We start from the raw sequence: 16,413 nt of genomic DNA, 5'->3' as shown, positions 1-16,413 counted from the left end.
CATTGGTTTACAAACATGAGACCAAATCTAAATGGATCGTGTTCACTGCGCTGATAATTGTGCTTTCTCTATCTCATCTGGTACTTGTCCTCCGGCAATGATTTGTCTAGCAGCCGAGTGGCTGGGCAGCATCGACCTGCATGCTTGGCAACATGCCCAGCTTTTCCATCTCCTGGTAAGATTCAAAGATACTCTCCATGGTGTCAAGGAACCCGGTCCATCCAAATCTTCGAGCCTTGTTCAAGGACACGCTTCCAAACCTGAGATAAGCAAAGTCTCCCATGAAGAAAGTATCCGGATCTTTGAAGGGATCATGAGTGATCTTGCCTCCAGACTCCTTCATGATCGCATGCCAGGTCTCTACATTTTTCTTGTCGGCAGCCCAGTCTCGGAGGGTGAAGCTGGACTTGTACGACAGCGGGGGTCCGTAGCCCAGAGGGGTCTTTTTGCCTGACCTCCCTTCGACTGTTTTGAATCCAGACTCGTCGTCAGGCGGGGGCACCACGCCCTTCGCACCAAACCAGCGAGACAGCTCGGCGAAGAAACGCTCCCAGGTGAACGGACCGCCGTCTTGGGTGTTGAACGCCTGGTTCGCGCAACCCTTTTCGAGGGCCGCCCACTCGCTAAGGTAGCCAGTCATGCGGGCAGAGCAGTGATAGTACTCATACTGCCACTGCTCCCAGTCTCCCCCGAATGCAAGGGGCTCTCCCTTGCGTGCTTGGATGGCAGCGTACACAGCGAAGGACCAGAAGGTGTTCATCGATGCATTTGACGAAGTGCCAATGACAGCAGCGGGCATGATGATGTTCCACGAAGTTCCATGCTTTGCGCAAAACTCTTTCAGCATGTCCTCCTGAGGGTAGTAGAAGTTGGGCTGCAGGTGTCGGGGCTGAGGGTCAGACTCCAGGAGCGGGGTCCGCACACGACCAATGTGCACACCGTAGTTCTTGCCGCCGGTCTGCAGAACAAACCGACTGGGCTTGATCTCGGCGAGCTCCAGGGCCTCGAGGAAGTTCTTGAGGAGTTGGACATTGCTTTCAACGAGGGCTTCCGCTTCAGACCAATCCTTGTGGATGTAGGAGTAGAAGAAGATGTGGTCGGCCCGAACACCAGCTTGGGTCATGCTCTTGGCGATCGAGGCAGGATCCTGCAGGAAGTCACAGGTGACAATTTCGATGCGGGACTGAGCTTCAGGGGACAGGAGAGCCATCATCTCCTCCGGAGGGGGCTTGCGAGAGAGGCAGTAGATGGTCTTCCAGCGCTTGGGGCTATCGAGGAGAGCCCTCATGGTGTTGAAGCCAGAGATGCCATTGGCGCCGGTGATGATGGCCGTGAGTCCCTCAACAGAATCGTCAAAGGTTGGAAGGCTGCGATGAATGCCAATCTGGCGGAGATGAGAAGCTGAAGAACTCATGATGTAAGGAGTAAGCGGGTGATGTTCAGGAATAAGAAAGAAGTGGTTTGAGTTGCTGGTGAAGATTTACTCAGATGTTGAAAGACATCATGCTATTTATCACTTCTTCCTCTCTACCGAGTGCCCTAATCGTCACCAAGCCATAGCAAGTACCGTGTGTAGTGTCAGCCCTTCTCCCCTTCTTGGAATTTCGGCTCCCACTATGATGCTCCGTCATCGACTTTTGCGGTCTGCACGCCGGTACAGTGCGAATTCCTTCCGGATCGGACCCGGCCTCACAAAATCGGACAAGATGCGAAATTGACCGGTGTGGAGCAGCTCAAACGCGGCCTGTGAGGATCCACAAATGTCCGTTTCGGGCCAGTGGTAGAGCGGCGAAGGTGCGTTTTTGACGCCGGGCCAAGCCACGACGCCATTCACGGCCCTCACAGTGCTATTGGACCATTATGTGGGGCGGTCCCTATTTCACCCAGTCGTTGAACAGAATGACAGACAGACCTTGTTTCACCTCGGGACTATCACGGAGTGGCGGCCTGCCCCGAAGTCCGCGTCGTGCTTTGGGTTGACAGAAATGATGTGAGATATGATTTTGAAAGAAATTTCTACTGGGAACTGGTGGGTTTGGTGTCTCAAGTTGAATCGACGTAACACAACATAAGCAGAGTGCATGTACGGGGCTGCATGAACTTGCCATGATTAGGTAGCACGACATACGCAGAATGTGTAGAGGAGGATATCAGAGTAAGCATCGTGATGAACAATGTTTCAAAGGTTGTATTGTATGGTTTCAATCGGCTATTTTGCGCAACTCTGTACTGCTATTTCTGCGTTTCTCTGTGCCAGCGCGGTCTTGTATTCACATGCCGCCCTCTTATCACCGTTCCCACGGCATGCAGGACACTCTCGGCCATGCACTATGAACTGATAATGCAATGCAAACTTGAGCTCATTGGGTATACGCGCGTCCAAATGAGCCTGGGCCATCTCCTTTGAAGCATCAGCTGGTCGCCAGCCCCAGAGCCCTGTAATGCGGTAGATGTGTGTATCCACCGCGAATGCGTCCCTCTTGAGACATATGCTCAGGAGACAGAAAGCGCATTTTGGACCGAGGCCCCAATAGCTGACAACTTCTTTGACCACATCGTCGTCGCTCGCGTTGAACAAATATTGAAGGTCCCATTTGCCGTGGCGGGCTTTCACGTCGTTCAACAACTGCATCAAGATCTTGGCCTTCCGATTCTGCATCCCGCCGGGACGGAGGGCATCAATAAGCTTCTCCATGCCTCCCTTGACAATAGCGTCGTAGTTGAAGGTGGATCCGTAGACGACCTTCATGTTTTTCATCGCGCGTTTCGCGTTTGCCCAGCTCGTCGCCTGGCTGAGTGCGGCCACTACCAAAGCGTCCATCACGTAGGGGTATTCTTGGGCCGGGGCGTCTGGATCGGCAAAGTTTTCACGGACCACATCTCCGTGGAGGTCTTCCAGGATTTCGTACGCGGTTTGGCAGTCTTCGGGGGTAGGGCGCCGGAAGTCCGGGTACGGTGATGCGTGTGCGTGTCGTGACCATGCTTCCCATTTTTTTGTTGAGAGTTTCTGAGTAGGGGAAAGGGCTTCTCGCTCCGGATCCAAGGTCTCTTCTGTAATGGAAGAAGATTTGGACGATGGTTTATGAGCCTCCTTTCGTTTTTTGGTATTTCCGCCGGTTATTCTGTTGTCTCGATCTTTCCGATCGTCGATATCCTTGAGGTCTTGCAACTTCCTCTTCGCCTTTGGGTTGTCGTCATCATGACTTTTGGCAGCCGATCTGGTCCGCATGGTTCCAAGAGTTTGGAAAGGTAGCGAAGAAGTGGAAACGGCACGATAGCACTGGTTTCTGATGGTACGGAAAGAGATTCCAGCGAAAAAAGGTTGAAAAGGCATGGGAGAGCTACGTTACTTTGAGGGTATGGTCCATATATCGCTATTTCGTCTATTATGCATCAAATCTAGGCAGCAGGGCTATTTGAGATGATATCGAGCCTTTCGGACAAACTTGCAAAGTTAGTTGTCCGTGAGACACACAATTTAGTTCCATGACGGCATCAGTGGTCCCAGTCGATCTGTGTTGTGCCCCACTATCCGCTCGATCGATGGCATGGGCATTGCGTGAATGAATACTTAAATTTTAGGTATTCTTGCCAATGACCATGAACGCGAGACAAATACCATTTCAATGGACGATTGTGAGAACCTTAGGTACATGGGACCCTGAAATTTGGGGTCGCTGTGTCTTCGGGTTACGCGGTTACGCTGCGCGCCGCACGTGGCTGATCCATGACTGCCACTGCACATTCCAAGCGCAAAATTTCCCTGACAACCATGTCCTGTGCTAAAGCGACATTCCCGTCGCTTCCTTGACAAAGTTGGCTTTGCGTCCGCTGCAGCGGCGATGTTCTCGGATGATGGATTCTCAGCGGCAGCAGTGGTTTTATATGAACAATTGCTGCTAACCTCAGGCCCCTTCTTCAACGGTATCGACTAGAGTCGTTTCCATTGAAGTATCAGTGGCCAGCATCACAAAGACGGGCGTACCTGACGCTAGACGGCTCCTCCTTGACCACCCATGCATACGTTGCAGTCAGTTCTCGATGTCTGCGAATCAGATGATGGACGGCGGCCTTGAGCTCAATCTTCAAGACGGGATCACCCGCCGCCGTAAGATCGCACGATCCGGGGTTAGCGGGGTGCCGGCTGAATGGAGTCTGGTGGACCCAGGAAAATTCTGCTCCAGATCACGGCATCAACTCTCGGCAGTCGACAGACTCCACCGCCTCCGAAGTTCGGAACTCGGGATCGACGTCATGTCCAGCTTTAAAGCATCGTTCCAATTGAGTTCTGCCACTGCACCTAAGCAAAATTCGCACTGCAACCATTGGCGTGTAACTCAGCCTTGCAGCCGACACCATGCCATCCCATCGGCAACCCCAGCCCAAGATCATCATCGCCGGCGCCGGCATTGGTGGTCTTGCCGCGGCCCTGTCGCTCCACGCCGCCGGATTCACCGACATCCACATTTTTGAGGCTTCGTCGCAACTCACAACGCTCGGTGTCGGAATCAATGTCCAGCCGTCGGCTGTGCTGATTCTCCGCAATCTCGGCTTGATTGAAGCCGTGGAAAAGACAGGTATCAAGACTCAGGAATTGAACTTCTACAACCGTCATGGTCACCCGATTCTTAGTGAGCCAAGAGGCATTAAAGCGGGCTATGCTGTTCCGCAGCTCAGCATTCACCGAGGAGAGATCCAGATGCTGCTCTTGAGCGCAGTCAAAGAACGCTTGGGCGAATCCGCCGTCACACTCAACCACGCCCTGACCGGTTTCTCTCAAGATGATCAAAGTATCACGGCCGAGTTCTCGCGACGAAGGGATGGTGCGCCAGCAGACCAGTCTAAAGTGACGGGAGATCTACTCATCGCTGCCGACGGCATCAACTCGACTGCGAGAAGAGTCCTCTACCCGAACGAAGGACCACCACGCTTCTCTGGTCGTATGCTCTGGCGTGGCTGCTTGGAGCGTGATCCTTACTTGACCGGGGCATCAATGGTGTGGGCCGGTCATGCCGACCAGAAGTTCATCGCGTACCCGATCAGCCAACGGTCAGCTGACAAGGGTAAGAGCTTGGTGAACTGGATTGCGGAACTCAGAATCAGAGACAAGGACGACGAAGACCTGACACCGCCCAAAACGGATTGGACCAAGGCTGTGGACAAGTCCGTCTTTGAGCGGCCTTTCCACGGATGGAAATGTGGAGGTCTCGATATGAAGAATCTCATTGACGAGACAGAGAAGGTGTTTGAGTTCCCAATGAGTGATCGGGACCCGGTCGAGCGATGGAGTTTCGGCCGACTGACTCTTCTTGGAGATGCTGCTCACGCCATGTATCCCATTGGTTCGAATGGTGCATCTCAGGCCATCATCGACGCGGAGACTTTGGCAAGAACTCTTACCGAGAGTGTCGGTGATATCGAGGCAGCTCTGAAAGCCTACGAAACAGAGAGGCTCCCGGCCACGGCTAGAATCATCATGGCAAACCGCGCCAATGGCCCCGACCACGTTCTTCAACTATGTGAAGAACGAGCACCAGATGGTTTCGAGAACGTCTATGACGTGGTCCCAAAGGAAGAATTGGAGAGTATCGGTAAAGTGTACAAGCAGGTCGCCGGTTTCGAGATGGAAAGCGTCAACAAGAAAGCGAAAGAGACAGTTGAAATGAGTCAAGAACTGGGGCTGAGCAGTCCGAAGGATTGGATTTCATAGATTTCTTAAACTACATTCTAGTAGTGTGGATGATATCAAAGAGTAAGATGCACTCTTTGATATGAAGCGCCATGCTGCTCGCCATAAATCGATTCATCAGTCAAGTACTTGTATGCATCCATGGATCTGCCATAACTCGTGCTTTCTCCTCATTGATGCCCGTCGGGAAAAAGCTCGCGGCATGATAAATACCTACCGTGCGATTTCAATTGGTGAGTAGCCACGGTCACCTACAACATTTCTTGCACGAACTTTCGCCACGTCCTCCTATCCCCATTGCTTCGGTATAAGCCGCGATAAGACAAGCACCTTCGCATTCTGGAGGTGCAAATTGACCGGGACCCGAAAATACTCTGTCATATTCCGTTGATTCAAGATATCCACATGCATGAGTTCCATAGCATCTGGTGAAAACGCAGCTACTCGTTTGTTTAATTAGTTGGACTACTCTGGAGGTCTCAATCTACTCACTATAGTTTTATCTGCTCTGGGGCAGTCCTGCCGATAATCCTGTGAATGTCGAGAGTCCTGCAATGAGCGATGCAAGCGATCTAGGTCAAATTTGATTAGTCCGCCATACCCGATTGCATCTGCTGGGGTTCGAAAAGGGGGAGGGTGCTCACACAGAATATCATCCTTCGGCCTAGCCCTGAGATATCCCACATCCAATCGAAGAATCTGTTGTCAAGCAACTCCATTGTAATATTAGTCACACCGCTTCCATCAGGGTCTCGAACGATGACATCGCTATCAGATCAGGTGTGATCAGTTCATCTACACTGCAAGATTCAATGCAGAATCGGATACATCGGAATCAAACCTTACTATGACTGGGGATCATTCATTGATTCCGGGCTTTCCCTCACCACGTGAATGACTGGGTTGCTGCCGATACCCATCGTATCCGTGTCTCTGGAGGATGCTTTCATCGAAGCATCACTTCAATCATGATCAGAAGTGTATCCTTCATACAACAGAAAGCGATAGAAAGATTTAATTAATGAGTGATAACTTACATTGATCGTTCCCCAAGGGCCGTAGCCACGGCCAGCTTGGTGACTTCCTCGTTCGTGGGTGCTGCTCCCTGAGTAATGAGCTCCTGCTGACTTCTTGTAATGAGGTTCGATTCCATGTTGACGTGAGTGCCGTCGGTCGTGGGAATGACTCCAGCCACCGTGGTGGAAATCAATGCTGCGATAAGGATTTGCCAAGACAGATACATGTTGAATTCGTCACAAACAATGACAAGACTAACTTTAGAGCAAATTCTTGAGGCTCAGATGGTCTGCAGACACAGATTCCTAGGTCCTTAGTCTAGAGCAGCTTCTTTAAGTATTTTGGCTGTGGTTCTTTTGGGTGATCTTGGTAACACCAAGAAACTACCCAATCCCCTAGGGCTGTCATGTGTCTCAGAGACAATCCGGCTTTCCTACTGTCTTTGGTCTATAGTTGTCGTCAACATTACCACTGTGAGAATGGTAGTAGGCGTTGAGACCAGCAGGGAACAACCCCTGGTTGTCGGGCACATGAGGGTTTCCATGGCGAGAGGCATGAGAGGATTGGTGACATCGTAGCAAAGAATGGGGTCATGCGGGCGTACCAGCCCTTGGGCGTCATATCCTATTGAACTGTTCCTAATAAGCATCCAGGTCATTAGCCAATAAAAGATGGACTCTTTGTTATTTCCTTGAACTGATAATTTACTACATAGCTTCTAGTGTAACAGTGTTTCTCCTTGCGTTATTCAACGTAACACATGGAGACTCAAAGTTCGTGACCATCATCGCCCTTCCTTCGCTTATGGTTCTTTGTCAGAAGACCATGTGGAGAGATCCCCAGAGCTTACAATTACACGAGACTAGGCAGTGAAATGTGGTATCACCTTCACATCAAATATTCCCTTGATTTACCGCCGTATTGATAGAATCTGTTTCGTATTCTAGGCCATTCATCCTCGGTTCTATCCCCTCGTGTGTAATGGTCATGACGTAGCCGAACGCGACATAATCTGGCAAGAATAGGGAGACCCAAATGAAGCACTGAAACTTAGGCAGATGTACCAACCGCCTCAAACATAAGTCAGTCGCCAGTGAGTGTAAAATGAAAACTACCTTATCATTCACGAATGCCTGTCTTTGTTGGTTGGGTTACTCAGCCTAAGCCTGCGATGCGAAATTCAATGTCCAATGCCACTCGGCTATTTTTTATGACGTCTTATATGATTTTAGAGAATGCAACAATACCTCATGGAACACCGGGTCATTCAGTATCAAGCAGCTTCGTGTATCTGTATTTATGTAGGACATTCTCATCACCATCATACACATCAACCAGACGCTCGAACTCAGAGTTCACTCAACATTGCCTCAATCTTCAGCAAATACTTTCGCAGCATCACCGTATTGTCGAGATGAAATCAGCCGCGGTCTTCATGATCCTAGCCGCTACTACCGTGGCCGCAATATGCTTCAGCGGGGGGATGACAGCCGAAAAGGGCAAGTTTTTGAAGGAGGAGATAAAAGAACTCAAGAAGAAGACTCGTATGGAAATTATTTGCAACGCTATTGCGGGCAACGGCAAAATGAAGTGGCATAAGGGGGAGCAACGTCGCTTTTGCTTGCAAGAAAAGGATGGGCTGAAGTGGGATTTTATGCTCAAGGTAAGGCTGGCGCCGATGGAACCTGATCCAAAAACATTTTGTTTGTCCTACTGCACATCGATTCAATGTCCAGCTAAACCATAGTATCATCACTGACGCATTTCAGTACATCAACTGGGGAACGAACACGATCAAAACCAAAGAGTGTATGAACGGCATGGAAAAGGAGGCATACGGTTGTAAACACGGCGGGCAAACAGGCTATTGGAACTGGGAATACATGTAAGTCTTTGCCACTCTTCGAATAATTTGCCCGTGGTCCTGTACTGATAGCCTTCTTTCACGTAGGGCTGATCCTAATCAGGGCTACTGCGAGGACCTTGGCTGGTTGTGAAGAAACAGGGTGTCAGGAATACTGGAAATTTGGTTCCTTTTCGGAAACAACCTGCAAACTGTCAAGAATTCATTTTGTCAATGGCAAGGTTTTTGGTGTTGCCAGTTGACCTGGGCTTCATCGTTGGGTTTGATAAGTCATGTCTTTCCTAGGTGGAATTGGAAACCAGCCAAGTCGTGGAGTCGATCTTTTGGATTTAGGCCAGGAGTGATGCATCCGTAATAGAGACGCGAGAAAAGAAAACCTAAAAATTGAATCGGTTGTGCATCATTTCCAAAGGCTACGCCGGAGTAGCCCGTCCATAATACGCTGTTAACGGTTCCAAGCAGAGCGAAGATGTCGCGTTTCAGTGTGTAAGATCATCCGACCGACGGAAGAAGCTCGTGGCAGTTGGTCAAGACGCCAGATTCACATCAGGAATTGGAATTTGCAGCAGCAGGCAATGTGCTTGTATTTAACAAGAACGGCCACACCGAAAAACTGGAACCCACCTGTTTCCCCCTAAATAGCAACCTGGTGACGAAATAACATCGGTTGAAACACCGTTCCCCGTCACCCCAGCCCTACCATACGATTGGTCCAGCGGTGCAACGTCTTGGCAAGAATCGTGGCCGGGGCTCTCTCATTTTTTTCGTTCGATGACCGATGAGTGATAAAGGTTAATTCCCTGTCTGCATTGACATTCTGAGACGACGTCCGCTCATGCGCCTGCCAGATGACCCGGTCTCGGGGCGGCGGACGATTCCCGTCCTGCAGCCCGAAAGCCTCTGACTCGGGCAACATCCCTGCACAGATCGCGAAATGCCAGGCTTTTCTGGGAAAGACGGCAAAGCAGCTCACGTCCGGCAGATTTTGCGTTCGCCCACGCGAGATTATGGGATTCCTCTGAATTTCGTGATACGATCCCACGGTGATCTTCCAAAGAGGGGGGTGATGAGGGAAGGGCTTGGCAGCATGCACGCCTTGTGGTTGCCATCCGGTCTGCCTAACTTTAAGGGGCAGCATCCAGCATCCAGAATGCGACGTGCACAGCTTAGATGGACGTCAATGTAACCTTCCTGATCAATTTAAGCCATCATTTTTGACTACTGCGCTAGGGCGGGTTCATCGCCTACCCGACTTCTGCCGGGGCTGCTCCCGCGGCCAGTTTAACAGAGACGCGAGGCGCAGTCTATCCAAAACGACGAGATTCCCAATCCGGGGCCCCTTCCACTCTCGGCAAGTAAAACTTGACGGCAAATGTTTCTCGACACCGAACCCGAGAAAAGGACAACAGAGACAAGACCACAGGTTCTCCCCCAAACTTCCCTTGTTCGCCAAGAGCCTTCGTGCCCGCAGCAGTGACAGAACACAGGCAACTTTCTTTGCCCGTCGAGTCATGAGCCTCTTTTAGTGTCTCGTCGTTCGTCCCCCACAACACGTAACAGGATATCCATGACAGCACATACACCACCACGCAGAGACACCAGTTCCCCCTTTATGAACGGCGTCTGGCGTTCTGTCATGCCCAGCTGCTGGACTCCGCCTTCCTGACACGCCACATGGAAAGGCCACCACCGCAGACGCTGAGACGAGTGGCTGTGCTTCTTTTCTTCTAGAACGCCCATCCTTCTTTTTCCCCGGTTTCCTTATGTGAAACCGGGGCCAACCCTACATCCAGTCAGCACCTTTGCGTGATCATCGTCTCATCCTTACAAGTCGATCACCGGCATCTGTGTTCCATACCGGGAGCGAGACCAGGGAAGGGCCAATCTGCAGCCCAGTGGAATGGTTATGTCGGGCTTGCAGGGTCTGGCGGCCAGGCTGAAAGGGCGAAGAGTGGATAGCCAAGTCAACCGATGGTGCATATCTCGAGAGTCGTCCCCCACACGCCCGGTGGATGCGACCGTCTTACGTTCCCTATTTCCCACTTTTGCCTTCTTTTGTATCTATTTTACCTTTTGATACCCCATCGCTCGCTGCGTTGCCATTCTTGACGTTGCCTTTTCCGCTTTTTGCGTCGCGTCCTTCGTTTAACGGCTGGTCTGTTTCCTCCATCAACACTCCTTTGACGTCTGGTACGTGCGTGGGCCTATCACGACTTTCACCCCTTTGGCTGGTCAGATGGGGCGGCCAGCAGACTACGGCCCGACAATCAATGCGGTGGTCTGGTCTCAGGTCGCGCTTGCGGCCTTCTTCCTCTCTCTGAGAGTTTACTGCAAGTTCAAGAAGCATCGAGGTCTGTGGTGGGATGATCATGTGCTCATAGCATCATGGGTGAGTTCCATCGGCAGCCTGGCCGATCGTGAGCGAAACCTGACATTGGGCAGGTCGCCCTTTTAATCACAGCGATATTGAGTTCGGTCAACGTTTCCCTCGGCTTCGGCAAGCATGTCTTCGAGATCAACCCCGTCAACTTCCCGGCGATCGGCCTCAACGGCCAAGTTTCCAGCACGATATCGATCTCGGCAGCGGTGTGGAGTAAGACATCGTTTGCGATGACGCTTCTAAGGATCGAAGGGAAAGGTTGGACACGACATCTGATTTGGTTCGCCATCGTCAGCATGAACCTGTTGATGGCGCTCAACGCGATGGCCGGCTGGGTTCAGTGTGCGCCAATCGAGAAGTACTGGCACCCTGAACTTCCGGGGAAGTGCTGGGATCCAAAGGTTGCTGCGTACTACGGTGTCTTTGCTGCCGGTATGTTGCCAGAGGAAGTTTGTTGCAGAAATGGTCTAACGGAAGTCTAGGATACTCCGCGTTGATGGATATCCTCCTGGCCATGCTGCCATGGAAGTTGGTTTGGGGACTTCAAATGAAGCTGAAGGAGAAGATCGGCGTTGCCATCGCTATGAGTATGGGTCTCTTGTGGGTACAATCGCTCCATTCCTCCAGACCTCCAGCTAAGATCGATCTCCAGTGCCGGTGCAACTGCGATCGTCAAGTGCACGACCATCCCCACTCTCCTCTCGGGTGACTTTACGTGTAGGTATTCCAACACAGTAGTTTGAAGACTTAAGCTCATCAAAATGCCAGACGATGGCAGCGATCTCGTCATCTGGGGAACCTGCGAGTCCGGCGTAACCATTGCCGCCGCCTCCATCCCCGTCCTCCGTGTCCTCGTCCGCGACGTCGCCAGCACCGCCCGCAAATACTACGGCGGATCCACCGGTACCCGAACAGGCAGGTCTCAGATCGGCGGTGGCATCACCCGCACGAACACCGTCACAGTAACGACGACGACACGAAAGCCTTCCGTCAGGAGGAAAGACAAGCTCGCAGACGACCGAAGCGATAAGAGCATTCTCGGGGACGAGGAAGAGGTAGAGTTTGGCAAGATCGTCAAGACGAACGAGGTGGTGGTGCAGTACGACACCAGAAGTGATTACGATGGGCATAATGAAAGTTACGAGATGGGCCGGATGGATCGCATGGACCGTATGAACCGTATGGTGTAATAAAATAACAACCCTATTCCATGATGATCGGTCTCTGGGGATCAGACCAACAGCCAAGAAACTCTGGTTCCGCCCCCGCGTAGACTGCATTGCGGCGTGAGGCTTCGACATTGTGAAAACACTATGGTACGGCTATCCCATCGAACTTCAACTAACAGGCGAATCAGCTGCTTCGCCTGTGGTCTAGGTTTATACATATCCTTCAAAACAATGTCTTTCCAAAAACATAATCTAGCCATGTCCCCCAGCATGAGAAACGAGTTACTGTCCAGTCGCCCGCCCATTCACTCAACAGCCGGAGTCTGGTCCCCCTCATGCTTCTTAGCTTCGCGCACCATGAGAAACAACCACAAACCCATCGCTTCGTCTTCGAATATCCAATCCTCAGGTAGCTTAGCAGCAACCTCCGAGATGATGCGCATAACTCTTCCTGTGAGGACTTGGCCCATGCCAAGTGTCACCAAAGCAGGCCATAGTTTCTGAACCGTTTGTCAGCAGATGTCATTACAAGAAGAATCGCACCAACCGCCTCCGGGTTTCTAGTAAAAGCAGAAATCTATCGAGTCCAGATTATGAGGTGGTGGCTAGGGATGAGTTGGCAAAGAATAGTAAAGCAATTTACCTTAGCATCCTCCGCTGCGTTTTCTCCCTCCTCTTGCGACAAGCTCTTTCTGTCAAGGAACATCTTGGCCAAAAGCTCATGATCGTCCGCGGAGACGACGGACTTGAGATCAGGCTCGTCCTTCAGCTGCTCGCACACAGCCATGAGTTCTTTCTTGCTCGAGGTACCATCTGTTTTCGGGCTCACGGCATTGGCAAGCTGGTTGCGTTCGGACATTGTAGACATGACCGAGCCCACTTTGAGGTGAACAGAATGTTCCAAGGGATTGGCTGATACAAATATATTTAGAGAGTGATAGGCAAACTAGTAGCGAGGCGACGAGACAAAACAGATCGGCTGCTCAAGGCTGATGGTGTTGGAAAAGTGCAGGGCGGCAAATGAAGTTCAAGATCCATATAAATATGTATTCCGGAAGATGCGGAGGCAATGAGTATTGCTGGAGAGCAATAAAGACAATGTTGGAACTCCTTCCAGCAATTTCAATTGTACTCAGAAGCCTTTGACACTGAAACAAATCATATGCACACAAATTACCTTCACAGCACAAGAAGCGAAGACAAAGGGGGGCAACACAAGGCATTGAGAACTAATTTCGACAGCTCAGAGAGACCCAGATACGCCATGTCTCATGATCAAAAATGCCCACTGTCAGAAACACATCTTCGTAGTTCTTCAAGAACCTGTCAACATTGTATGACTCAAACCGGACTCAAACGATGCTGCTGGCCTTCGGCCACTTGTTTGAGTCTGCGGCGAGTAGAACTTCTAGATCCGTTGAAGTTTGGTCTTTTCGTTTCAATCAACGGCCCTGAACAGGAACTTCCCAGGAGTAAAACTTCAACAGAAAATTGGAGATCACTGAGAACACGATAAAGTTGAGCTTAATCGAGACATCCTTCATTTTCCTTCTAGCTTGTTTCATACTTTCGTACTCACCACAACTTTATGAGACACGGGAACATTTATTGGCTTAAGATGCAGCTTCTTTGATCTTTTCGAATTCAACAGAATACTTCTTCTCATCGACTGATAAGTGTCATGAAGTGTTCGAGACGCAAGCTAGCAACTAAAGATAACTTGTGAGCCCTCCTGAGAACATACTTTGACAATGCGTTTTCCGCTGGAGGCAATCGGTATCCTGGTGCTCGTCTTTCAACGACGTTCCATGCATTGCAAACATCTGGTTGCTTCTTCAACTGTCGCTACCTTACAGAATATTCATGTTATAACCACTCTCCGTCCCAGCTTCCAGAGCTTTCCGGATGTTACGAAAACAAGAGCAGAATGAACAAATCAAAGGGGAGTGAGGAAGGTGCGCAGGTTTCAACTCGCAATGACTGCCTAGCCAGATCCTTCCTCTACTGGTCGAGGTGGTGACTCGTTAAGTTCCATGTAAAAAGTGAAGGAAGGACCCTTCGTGGTTCCCGAATCACAACACTAACCGTTGCTACACCCTGCCCGGGTCCTGTCTTCCTACACGGCGGAAACGAGTGGATTTCTACATGGAATTTCCCCAACAGAACTTCAAGCAAGACGAAGCGGAGGTGCAGAGAAGCCAATACCCTGGGTAACATTCGATGTCCCAGCAGGAATGATGGCTCATCAACTTTCGTTTGTTATTAATATGAATTACGACTGTTCAGAGTCCTTTCGACTCCTCGTCTTGAAGTTGAACATCTCATTTGACTGCACCGAGTGGCGAGATCTCAACTTCCTCGCTGTCTCCAGCCCTGCGACGGGAACACGGTACTCCAATTCTCCGCCAGGAAATGGGAGATACTCTGGCAGCAGCCCAAGTTGCGTCAGCGCCGTTCCTTGATCCCAGCTGATGTGTTCGTGGTACAGCCGATCCCCACGGATGTTGACGACCGCTGCAAAGGGTATTTCTGCTGAGCGACCCGTCGGAGGGACTCCGGGTAATCTGGGAAAGAGGTCAGCCAGGTCGTCCAATTGATGCGGAGTGCGCTTCTTACAGCCAGTCAATCTCCTGCTCATGGGTGAACTTGAAGATGAACTCGTCTACCACGCGGTCAATACCGATCGTCCTGCTGATGAGCTCGAGCTCGGTGTCTGCTGAGTTGTTGAAGATGAAGTTGTGGCGGTAGAAATTGGTGAGCGGACCGCGTCCGACGCCACCGGTGAGCTGAGAAAAGCAGTCAGCGATCAATCTTCCGACGCTACAGATCAAGGGCACCCACTGTGGGAACGTGGTTCACGTATGGCTCTTGCACCATTGTGCTCATGGTGTGCTCTACTGATCTATCCGCAAACTCATACCACGTGTGCTCATCCCAAATGGCCTCCAAATCAAATATCGGGCTCTTCATCTGCCCTTTCAGAAGTGTGAGATTGCGGGGATGAGAGAGGGCCTCGGTGTTGTAGTGGAAATGGTCCTGAAACGGCATCGCGAACTTGTGAGACTTTGCTGCTGGGTAGAAGTACTCCATGCGGGTGCTTGATCGCTCGGCGTCACCTTCAGACTTCCCAGCAAAGTGGAATGCTACAGGTACCGGCGATGGTGCTAGAAACTTCTTGTCGGAGCTGTTCGCATAAACCACAGCACTGACGATCTCGGGGAACTCTGAGATTGGTGTTGCAATCGTGTTCCACATCTCTGGATCATACGCTGTAACTGTGTCAGACACTGCAACTCAACGACAAAGCACGTATTGATTGACTTACCAGCAAGACCCACGACGTCTTTGGGTTCGCATTTATCGCTGCCTTTGAGAGCTGTTGTTGCCGCCTGCAAAGCCTGCAGTGCGTTTCCTTTCAACGCTCCTTGCTCAATAGCTACAACGGTATACCCCTCTTCAGCCCATTTCACTGGCAAAGAGGGTACACCTTCTTCGATAGCGAGCGCTTTGTCAAGGGAGGGCACAAGAAGGATAAGGCCGGGGCCAGTTCCTCGCCGTGACAGTGGCAGAAGCAGAGAAATGCCTTCCGCCACAGCCGAAAGATGATTTTGAGGCAGAGGCTTGGGAGGCTTGGTGATGTCGGCGTAAGGCATGATTGAGAAGGCTGTGTTCTGACACGGTGCGGTACTTGAAGATCAAGTTGGAAGCTGGAGCGCGCTTCAAGTCAGGATGGGTATCAAGTGCAATAAATATTCCCCATAGTTGACATCAAGACAACTACGCATGATCGTCCCATGTGGCGATAAGCCTCTCCAACTTATCCCCCGGTATTGCCATTCCGGACCGAGCGCCGGCCGAAATCGTGGTTTAGGTTGCGAAATGACATTCTTAATTCACACTAAATAGCGATGAACAATGCCAACTCCTAGCTAACCTAGCCGCTAGTAAATCAGCTCCATTCGTATGTGCCGCATTACCAACAAACCTGCGGATGGGGAGGTTGGTGCGCGGGCCGAGCACCCACAAAGTGCAAAGATCCCGGTCAACGACCCCCCCCCCCCCCAATATCCTCAGATAAGCCATCTTCCAATGGCGCTTCACTAAGTTATCTCTTCCGCCGCTGACATACGGATTTACGGCGTTGCGGTCTTACAGGGTCTTTCTCCTCCTAGAATGATTTCTGGCGGGCCATTTTCCTATCCGAATAATTGCAACATCATACGTCTTTTCGGTTGAAATTGTCAAGCGGCAATTGCACCACCGCACTTCTCCAAAAGAACATCGACTTTCAGCG

The 16,413-nt window shown here is 50.9% G+C and overlaps 8 protein-coding genes across 8 annotated transcripts; 3 read left to right on the top strand and 5 right to left on the bottom strand.

Moving 5' to 3' along the window:
* Window positions 1-106: 106 nt before the first annotated feature.
* Window positions 107-1,414, bottom strand: gsfE (Short chain dehydrogenase gsfE; the record flags this gene model as incomplete). Its single annotated transcript, XM_037329979.1, has 1 exon — window positions 107-1,414. One exon carries the CDS (start codon window positions 1,412-1,414, stop codon window positions 107-109), a length of 1,308 nt encoding a protein of 435 aa, XP_037172350.1.
* Window positions 1,415-2,209: 795 nt separating this feature from the next.
* CGCA056_v014736 (putative DNA glycosylase) lies at window positions 2,210-3,229 on the bottom strand (the record flags this gene model as incomplete). Its single annotated transcript, XM_037329978.1, has 1 exon — window positions 2,210-3,229. The coding sequence occupies one exon, from the start codon at window positions 3,227-3,229 to the stop codon at window positions 2,210-2,212; it is 1,020 nt and encodes a 339-aa protein (XP_037172349.1).
* A 1,128-nt stretch (window positions 3,230-4,357) lies between these two features.
* phzS (5-methylphenazine-1-carboxylate 1-monooxygenase) lies at window positions 4,358-5,710 on the top strand (the record flags this gene model as incomplete). The annotated part of the gene is made up of 1 exon (XM_037329977.1): window positions 4,358-5,710. The coding sequence occupies one exon, from the start codon at window positions 4,358-4,360 to the stop codon at window positions 5,708-5,710; it is 1,353 nt and encodes a 450-aa protein (XP_037172348.1).
* Window positions 5,711-6,534: 824 nt separating this feature from the next.
* CGCA056_v014734 (uncharacterized protein) lies at window positions 6,535-6,932 on the bottom strand (the record flags this gene model as incomplete). Its single annotated transcript, XM_037329976.1, has 2 exons — window positions 6,535-6,649; window positions 6,727-6,932. 2 exons carry the CDS (start codon window positions 6,930-6,932, stop codon window positions 6,535-6,537), a joined length of 321 nt encoding a protein of 106 aa, XP_037172347.1.
* A 1,188-nt stretch (window positions 6,933-8,120) lies between these two features.
* Window positions 8,121-8,703, top strand: CGCA056_v014733 (uncharacterized protein; the record flags this gene model as incomplete). Its single annotated transcript, XM_037329975.1, has 3 exons — window positions 8,121-8,369; window positions 8,476-8,591; window positions 8,658-8,703. The coding sequence occupies 3 exons, from the start codon at window positions 8,121-8,123 to the stop codon at window positions 8,701-8,703; spliced, it is 411 nt and encodes a 136-aa protein (XP_037171894.1).
* Window positions 8,704-10,806: 2,103 nt separating this feature from the next.
* On the top strand, window positions 10,807-12,140 carry CGCA056_v014732 (uncharacterized protein; the record flags this gene model as incomplete). Its single annotated transcript, XM_037329974.1, has 5 exons — window positions 10,807-10,959; window positions 11,013-11,382; window positions 11,433-11,550; window positions 11,603-11,667; window positions 11,719-12,140. The coding sequence occupies 5 exons, from the start codon at window positions 10,807-10,809 to the stop codon at window positions 12,138-12,140; spliced, it is 1,128 nt and encodes a 375-aa protein (XP_037171493.1).
* A 284-nt stretch (window positions 12,141-12,424) lies between these two features.
* On the bottom strand, window positions 12,425-12,978 carry CGCA056_v014731 (uncharacterized protein; the record flags this gene model as incomplete). Its single annotated transcript, XM_037329973.1, has 2 exons — window positions 12,425-12,619; window positions 12,763-12,978. The coding sequence occupies 2 exons, from the start codon at window positions 12,976-12,978 to the stop codon at window positions 12,425-12,427; spliced, it is 411 nt and encodes a 136-aa protein (XP_037172363.1).
* Window positions 12,979-14,391: 1,413 nt separating this feature from the next.
* Window positions 14,392-15,772, bottom strand: CGCA056_v014730 (uncharacterized protein; the record flags this gene model as incomplete). Its single annotated transcript, XM_037329972.1, has 4 exons — window positions 14,392-14,683; window positions 14,736-14,905; window positions 14,961-15,388; window positions 15,445-15,772. The coding sequence occupies 4 exons, from the start codon at window positions 15,770-15,772 to the stop codon at window positions 14,392-14,394; spliced, it is 1,218 nt and encodes a 405-aa protein (XP_037172130.1).
* Between the last annotated feature and the right edge of the window lie 641 nt (window positions 15,773-16,413).

The sequence above is a fragment of the Colletotrichum aenigma genome (genome assembly GCF_013390185.1).
Source record: "Colletotrichum aenigma strain Cg56 chromosome Unknown KSG_Cg56_contig10, whole genome shotgun sequence".
Lineage (NCBI taxonomy): Eukaryota > Fungi > Ascomycota > Sordariomycetes > Glomerellales > Glomerellaceae > Colletotrichum > Colletotrichum aenigma.
Note: the sequence above shows the minus strand (reverse complement) of the source record. Positions and strands in the feature narration are given on the sequence as shown.